At 46.9% G+C, this 8463-nt stretch overlaps 1 protein-coding gene across 1 annotated transcript; it reads left to right on the top strand.

Moving 5' to 3' along the window:
* Positions 1-6545: 6545 nt before the first annotated feature.
* LOC145794694 (uncharacterized) lies at positions 6546-8081 on the top strand. Its single transcript, XM_082877083.1, has 3 exons — positions 6546-7135; positions 7218-7316; positions 7527-8081. The coding sequence occupies exons 1-3, from the start codon at positions 6731-6733 to the stop codon at positions 7941-7943; spliced, it is 921 nt and encodes a 306-aa protein (XP_082733209.1). The 5' UTR covers positions 6546-6730; the 3' UTR covers positions 7944-8081.
* Positions 8082-8463: the final 382 nt, after the last annotated feature.

The raw sequence follows: 8463 nt of genomic DNA, 5'->3' as shown, positions 1-8463 counted from the left end.
AATGACAAATGGGCTTACACCAACATGAAGTGGGCCTCAGCCACACTCACATAAGATGCCGATGGCAGAAAATGAAGTGCCTCGAAATGCGTGCACACGGGCGCGCAAACCGAGACAGTGATAAAATGACATGGAAATGACAAATGGGCTTACACCAACATGAGAGAGCCTCAGCCACACTCACATAAGATGCCGATGGCAGAAAATGAAGTGCCTCGAAATGCGTGTACACGGGCACGCAAACCGAGGCAATGATAAAATGATGCGAATGACATGGAAAATGATATGTAAGCATGCTAATGGAATTTCAGCAACAAAATATGGGGGAAAACAGTCCCGAAATGAAGTGAAATGACATGAAATGTAAGGAAATGACCCGAAATGCAACATTAGGCATCCGAAATGGCCTATAGCCATACTAAATATGCACAACATGGACATGCAATGCAAATACAGAAGCTAGACAGTCCCAAAAGATGCACTTTCGCAGTTATGAACATGGCCAAACAGCAAGCATAGGTAAGGGAAGCGTAGCATGCAAGAATGGGGGCCAAAAGAGGGGTAAAGAAGCAAGTGGTATAAGAAAAACTCAAACTGAAAAATTTCCTTCTACAACACTGAAGATGGACCAAAAATATGAACATTTACAGTATATGAGAGCCTCAAAATCAGTATACAAACATGCTAAAAATATGATGCAAAATAAGGCTCAAAAGGTGCTAAAACATGAAGTGTATAAAATAATCACCAAACAGAAAAAAAGTGTGAATGAAACATGAAGTATAGGCCAAAATAAGACCTCTTTCAGTTCGGACCAAGGTCCAAAAACAGAAGCAAAGAGAGCTATTAATTTATGCAAAAATGGGGCTAAATAGGGGATATAACTACAAGTGACATATGGAAACACCAAACAATGTTGAGCCCTTCTCCAATGTTGAAGAGGGGCTCAAAATATGCCTCATATCAGTTTACAACATGCTCGAAAATAAATTGCTCATAGGTCAAAAAAGGCATACAAAATCATGACATACAACATGGTCAATGAAGCAAGTATATTATGGAGAGCTCAAACAAGGTTGAGCCCTTAATGAGAAGTGATGATGAGCTCAAAATATGGTCCTTTTCAGTTAGGACCGAAGCTTGAAACCAAAAAGAAATGAGGCTTAGAAATAGATCAAAGGAAAGGGTCAAAAGGATCAAAGTGGAACTTACCCTTGAAGATCTAGACTTTGGTTGCTTCTTGGATGGATTTGCTGCTCTTTTGGCCTTCAAGAACCCTTCCTAGCTGCTGGAAATGAGATAGTGGTGGTAGAGTTTGGTGGTATAGAAGGAATGGAGGTTAATGGACTTAGGGTTTTTGAAGAATTGAAGAAGATGAAGATGGAGTTGGCTATGGAGTTCTTAAGATCAAATTTTCTAACCCCCTAGAAGAAGGTCCTCAGCTGGTTATAAGGTCAAGAAAGGGGGTGTAAAAGGGGGGTCAAATGGAGAGGAAAACTCTCTCCCAAAATATCCCCCGGATACAGAAAATATCTGGGGGATATTGCCTCACAGCTGGAAGGGGCACAGTGAGGAGAGCACGGCCGGCCGCTCACTTTTGCTGGAGGTGGCCGGCCGGCCACACCCCCTAGCCGGCCGGCTAGGGGTCAAAAGGGTCAACCATCTTTTCTGGCCGGCCAGGTATTGGGGAGGTAGGCCTATGTGTGTACAACACAACCATGTAATTGAAATTCCAAGAAAGTGGGCCCAAGGGGTTCAACAGTGGCTCGGAAAGAGGGGTTCAAAAGGGTCAAGTGACCTTAATGGCCGGCCATGAACTTTTAGGGGCCTCTCAGATGTGTAGATCACAGATATGTGGTTCAAAGTTCGAGAGAAATGGTCCAAGGGGTTCAACATTAGCCCGGAAGAAAGGGGTCAAAAGGGTCAGGTGACCTTAATGGCCGGCCATGAACTTTTAGGGGCCTCTCAGATGTGTAGATCACAGATATGTGGTTGAAAGTTGGCAACGCTGGCTCTAAGGTATTCAACATTAGCCCGGAAGTTGGAAAAACGGGCGCCGGGAGGCTCCGGAGGAGAGATAACTGGTTGCTGCAACAATTGCTGGCCTCCCACCCTTCAGTGACCTTCCCTGTGATAAAACAGAGGTACCTGCCAAAAATGAACGAAAACCATTGCAAAACGAAAGTTCCGGGGCCAAAACACGCATTTCGAGGTCCCGGAAATGGGCTGTTAAGCACCGAAAATTGTATTTGACCTCGAAGTGGGTTTCTCAGCCCTCAGTGTCCCTCAAAATGGATGAAATAGGATGTATGCCAAAAATCAGAGCAAACGGAGATGGTTAGGCGGTCCCGAACCGAGGCACACGGCCTGACGGCTCCGAAAACCGGGAACCGGACTCCGAAATGGGCAAAATGGCCTACGGCCACCAAATGTAGCCTACGGACATTGAGAGATGGTCTACGGGACCTCTCCCTCCCCTCAGGAAAAGAAACGGAGAAAACCGAGTCTGGCTCGCAAACCGAGACAAGGCACAGAAAAGGGTTTGGAAGTCCGGAGGCAGGGCTCACAGCCGCGACTCTGAAACTTCTGAACAAGCACATTATGCAACATCACCAAGCGCTCAATCGGTGACGTCTGAGTCTTAAGGTCGGTCAAAAATGGGGTGTCTACAGTTGCCCCTCTTTGACAGAACTCGGAAGTCACAAGTGACGGGAGTGAATGTCAAAGCCTAGAGACGACCCATTTTTGACAAGGCCGAAGACTCAGACAAACATACAAGATAGAAAAAGATGTGCCCGCAGGCATGCCCGCAGGCAGGGGGCAAAATGCAAATGATATGCAAGAAGCCGAAGGTAGCCCGATGATCGTGCAAATGCAGCTAGCTGTAATGAGGCAAGTATTCGCAAATAGATGCAACAATTTTAAGCAAGAATGCAAAGCGACAACTACATTTCATGCAGTTAAGAACGCGGGGGATTATTCAATCCCCGCCATGTCTCATACGGAAAAGATACAATACCTGCGCGATTCGTCTGGTCGCACCAGCCTCAATTGAACCGTACATACAATATCGTGCCTGCAAGAGAGAGAAATTGCAACAAGCACAATATGCTAACAACATATATTCAATGTGATTTCGAAAGTTTGACACACGCAGTGTTGGTGAGTGGATGCATCGTAATGCAAGAATGAGATATGTGTGACGACGCATGCTCAAACACAGAGGTATACAAATATCGAGAAATGTACATGACAATGCGAGTATGTTTATGAGAATGCAAGATAGTACAAAACGAGCATGAAACAGGGTGTTCATTTGTCATGAAACAACGAGTACGGAAACGCGTGTTTCGGCGAAGGTAACTTGATCACGACCTCTGATCCACTTCTCTGAAAGGTTATAACCCATTCAAAAAAGGATACACGTTGATTTCGATGGATGATGATGAGACACACATCAGAACTTGAAACCGAAGTCCGGACGGAGCAATTTTGCGGCCGGAAGTGTACGTTTCTTGAACTTTTTCAGGTCCCGGGAACTCCGATCTTCCCCAAAATTTGCAGAGAGCTAGGTGAGTATGTGGGGAGCATGGCCGGCCGTTTATCTTCCCAAGGGGGGGTGTCCAACCGTTTTCTAAAAAAGCTAATGGCTGGCCGGCCATTTCTGCAAAAAGCAGATGGCTGGCCAGCTATTTTTAGAGGCCGGCCGGCCGTGCCCTTTTCCCAGGGGCATTTTCGTCTTTTTGCCTCCTTTTTGCATGCATTTCATCCAAGGCTTGAAGCCTATAAATAGCAGCCGAACCCCATTTCATTCCTTGCCTCTTTCAACACTTTTCTCTCCAGTTTTGAGTTTTACGCGCGTTTTCCAACGCCTCGCGCAAATTGTTTTCGTAAAAACACTTAGTTTTAAACACTTTGGAGCGATTAAATTCCGGCTTCGGAGCTTCTTTTTGCATTTTCAACACTTGAGGTAAGTTCATCTTAATATTTAGAATATTTTCTCGGGAGTTGACTTTTGTTGACTTTTTATTTTTCGAGAGTTGACTTTTGTTGACTTTTTATTTTTCGAGAGTTGACTTTTGTTGACTTTTCCAATTTTTGCGCATTTTGCTCATTTTTGCTTCTCTTTTGCAGATTCTTGAACATGGCGGGCAATTCTCCCCACGGTGGAGGCTTTTCAGGTGCCGGTGATGACTTCGATCCCATGACCCTACCTCCGAGGACTCGCCCTTTTATTCCCGGGAGGTATCGTCCACCAGTACACGTTCTTCCACGTGCCGTTTTTCGTCATTTTACCAGTTTCGACGAGAGAGCACCTGCGGATCTGCTTCTCAGAGAGCCGGAGCAGCATCTCTCTCACGAGGCCCGAGAGGTATTTACCTCATCTTCTGTTTTTTTACATTTCGCACCCTTGCCATGCTTAAACATTTAGCTTGTGACATAGTACTTTCCTTACATCTTTGAACATGTAGTTTCAACACTTAAATTTCTGAACACTCGGCTCATTAATTAATTGCGAACACACAGCCCACATTAGAACACACGGCTCAAACACTGATTTGTCGAACACACAGCCCGAATTCGAAAGTGAACACACAGCCCACACTTTAAATTTTCTGAACACGCAGCCCAGATAGATAGTGAACACGCAGCCCACAATTAACTGAAAGTTGAACACGCAGCCCAAAATTCAAAAATTCTCTGAACACGCAGCCCAGGTAGATAGTGAACACGCAGCCCACAATTAACTGAAAGTTGAACACGCAGCCCAAGATTCAAATTCTCTGAACACGCAGCCCAGGTAGATAGTGAACACGCAGCCCACAATTAACTGAAAGTTGAACACGCAGCCCAAAATTCAAATTCTCTGAACACGCAGCCCAGGTAGATAGTGAACACGCAGCCCACAAATAAACTGAAAATTGAACACGCAGCCCAAAATTCAAATTCTCTGAACACGCAGCCCAGGTAGATAGTGAACACGCAGCCCACAAATTAACTGAAAATTGAACACGCAGCCCAAAATTCAAATTCTCTGAACACGCAGCCCAGGTAGATAGTGAACACGCAGCCCACAAATTAACTGAAAATTGAACACGCAGCCCAAAATTCAAATTCTCTGAACACGCAGCCCAGGTAGATAGTGAACACGCAGCCCACAAATTAACTGAAAGTTGAACACGCAGCCCAAAATTCAAATTCTCTGAACACGCAGCCCAGGTAGATAGTGAACACGCAGCCCACAAATTAACTGAAAGTTGAACACGCAGCCCAAAATTCAAATTCTCTGAACACGCAGCCCAGGTAGATAGTGAACACGCAGCCCACAAATTAACTGAAAGTTGAACACGCAGCCCAAAATTCAAATTCTCTGAACACGCAGCCCAGGTAGATAGAATTTGCATGTAGTTTATTTTACTTCGTCGGCACACAGCCCATTTCATCTTATTGGCACACAGCCCATTTATTTCATACTGACACATGTATTCATTCTGAATGCAGGGTGGCTCCCGCAGTGTGCGAGGATATGGTTCTACCATGGCGCGGGATTGGTATGCTGAGCTCCCGGAGGGCGTCAGGGGTTTGGTAGACTTGGCAGGGTTTGGGCCCTTCTGCGCCGGGTTGTCACGCTGTCCTGCCCGGAGGACCTTGATGGCAGCTTTGGTAGAGAGATGGTGGGACACCACTAATTCCTTTCATTTCTCTGCTACCGGGGACATGACTATGACCCCTTTTGATTTTGCTGTATTGACCGGCCTTGATGTCGGAGGTTGGGCCATCCCATACGATGAGGATATGGGCGAGTGGGAGGCCGCCTGGATGTATTTGTTGGGGGCTCGCCCACCTGTTGATAGGGTCTCTGGGAGAGTCCGCTATACTTGGTTTTCCTCCCATTTTCGGCGGGCTGAGATGATGCCCGAGACTCCTGAGGAGACAGAGCAGTATACTCGTGGCTTCCTGATGTTCCTCTTCGGGACTACCCTGTTTGCCGACAGAGGGAACACCATTGGGTTATACCTGTTGAGCGCTCTGGTTGACCTATCACAGGTCAGTAGATATGATTGGGGTGGCGCTGGCCTGGCTACCCTCTACTTTTACATGAGCGCGACCTCCCGCGGGCGGGGCGATTTGCTTGGCGGCTACTGGAGAGCTTGGGAGGTACTTTCTGTCCCCTCGATTTACATTTCTGCTCTTCATTACTTGTACATTGCACACACAGCGTACTTTTACAGTCTGCATTTTGCTCTCAGCATTTCGTATTTACATTCTGCACTGCTTTTCTCAGCTATGGGCTTATGTATATTTCCCATCGTTAGCCCCAGTGCTGGAGGTGGTGGGGATTCCCGTGACCCCATATTCATTGATATTTGAGGGCCCGCACCGGGCGAGGCCTCGAGAGACCCTGGTTCGCCTGCGACAGTACTTCGACACTGTGCGACACTCAGAGGTACTTCAGAAGTTTCAGTCCTTTTCATTTTCATCTTTGATTTGTTCTGTATATTCTTGTTCTCTGATTGGTTTATACATTTATCATCCGCAGATTACTTGGCAGCCTTGGGCACCTCTGGGTGATGATCTCTTACTTCAGTATACCGGAGCATCAGGCATCTCCCGGTATAGGGTCCTGCTCGAAGGGCCAGTCGGCAGAGTCTGGTTCCTGGGGGAGCGCTTTCTGTGCCAGGTACGGGGGTATCTTTCCCAGGATGTTCCCGCGGTACCTCCGGCTAGTATGCGGACCGCTGACGGGCTCTCTTACTCAGAGGTAGTCGGCGCCATGCTAGGCAGCGATGCTTTGTTATATGTTGCGGAGGGGGACTACGCCACCTATCGTCACATATATTTGATGCCTCCATTGACAGAGGCTCGTATTCCGATGATGAGACCTGCCGGTATGTCATCCTCGGATCAGGCTCAGGCTCGGGCTACAGACATCCCTTCTTCTAGCAGGGCTGGCGCATCTAGAGGTGGGAGTAGACCGTTTCCTCCGAACCCGTCGATTCATCCTCATCTGGGATGGCCAGATATGCCTACTGAGTTGATGGCGTGGCAGTATGGGACTAGCTCTCCGATTCCAGTTCCACTAGAGCCTCGGATGCCCAGTGATCGATATGCCATTGATCCGGACTCACCGCCGGTACGCTCCACTTTCGTCATTCATCATTCCAGATGTTTAAATACTCATTTGTTCACTGATGATTATGAACTCATTTTTGCAGCCATCGCGAGGGTACATGGAGGAGATGGTTGAGCTGGTGGCCACACTCGAGGGCATGGTCCTACGCAGGGAGGCACAGTTGTCTGTTGCGGGCATTCAGGTACCCTTCAGTTTTTCCTGGTATTTATCATACTTCTGATGACATGCTGATTTCTACTGCATTGATAGACTACTTGTGTAGAGCACATCTGACACACACCTCACTTGTACACTGTATTTACATGCACCCACTTTACGTAGCTTTTGCTTGTATCTGCATCTGATGTATATATTCGGACTGATGTATTTGAATTGAACTCTTTGTTTTCAGATGCCTTCATGGTCCGGTCAGCCACAGACCAGGCCACCTGGGCCTCATTGGGGAGCTGGGCCATCTGGGCCTTATCAGGGAGCTGGGCCATCCGGGCCTTATCAGGGGGAGGGGTCATCTCGGCCTTCCCGAGGAGCCGGGCCATCTAGGCCATTTCGAGGAGCTCGAGGGGGACCTGTCCGCAGACGCAGGGCTCATGTTGTGGAGGTGGAGTCTGATGAGGAGGAGGAGGAGGAGGCTACCGACCGTCAGTTCGAGACATCTGTCGAGGAGGGAGGCTCCGGTTTTGGCTCGGGGAACAGAGGCGAGGCTGAGGAGGATCCTGAGGACGACAGCTCCGACTCTGATGATGGTGTGGAGGTTGTTCCACAAAAGAGGACCAGGCGGGCTTCTTGTTCCCGTTCCCGAGGATTTTGATGTTGTTATTTCCATGCTTTATTTTTCTTTTTACTAGTAGTTTGTAGCACTTTGCACATTGTTAGGCAGTTTTGTTTTTGTAAAACCTGTACCTTTTGTTCGTTGTAAAGCATGATGAAATGAAATAGCTTTTGAAAAGGTGTTTGTATTTTGAACTTTTAGTATCGTATCGCATCAATTTGTTTTGCACAAGAAATGAATTTGAATGGTAATGCGCATTGTAATCACCAAATCAGGTAGTGAACCGACGCAACGAACTAAACAACCCAACTTACTAAGATATAACAGAATCTTTAGCAAGTTTACAACTCGATAACCAAAAAGCAACAATGCAAACAAACAAGACTTTAACAAAATTTGCTTAAAAAGAGAGCAAGGACTCAAAACACAAAACACGTCCGCTCGACAAACAACTCGATAAACAAAGTACAACAACTCGATAAGCAAAAAGCTTAAAAACAAAAGGTGTACTTCTGACGATCTGGGCATCGGAACGCGTCTGAAATGAAGGCCTTCGGCT

The sequence above is a fragment of the Camellia sinensis genome, chromosome 7, assembly GCF_055761805.1.
Source record: "Camellia sinensis isolate YWXY chromosome 7, ASM5576180v1, whole genome shotgun sequence".
In the NCBI taxonomy this organism is placed as follows: Eukaryota; Viridiplantae; Streptophyta; class Magnoliopsida; order Ericales; family Theaceae; genus Camellia; species Camellia sinensis.
This window is presented reverse-complemented; position numbering and strand designations above follow the sequence as displayed.

What these genes read in the sequence shown, in the direction of transcription:
- LOC145794694 (XM_082877083.1), top strand. Translation starts at nt 6,731, where the DNA reads ATGCGGACCGCTGACGGGCTCTCTTACTCAGAGGTAGTCGGCGCCATG. An exon ending in TTGATCCGGACTCACCGCCG is followed by an intron (nt 7,136 to 7,217) that starts GTACGCTCCACT and finishes TCATTTTTGCAG; the next exon opens with CCATCGCGAGGGTACATGGA. An exon ending in TGTCTGTTGCGGGCATTCAG is followed by an intron (nt 7,317 to 7,526) that starts GTACCCTTCAGT and finishes CTTTGTTTTCAG; the next exon opens with ATGCCTTCATGGTCCGGTCA.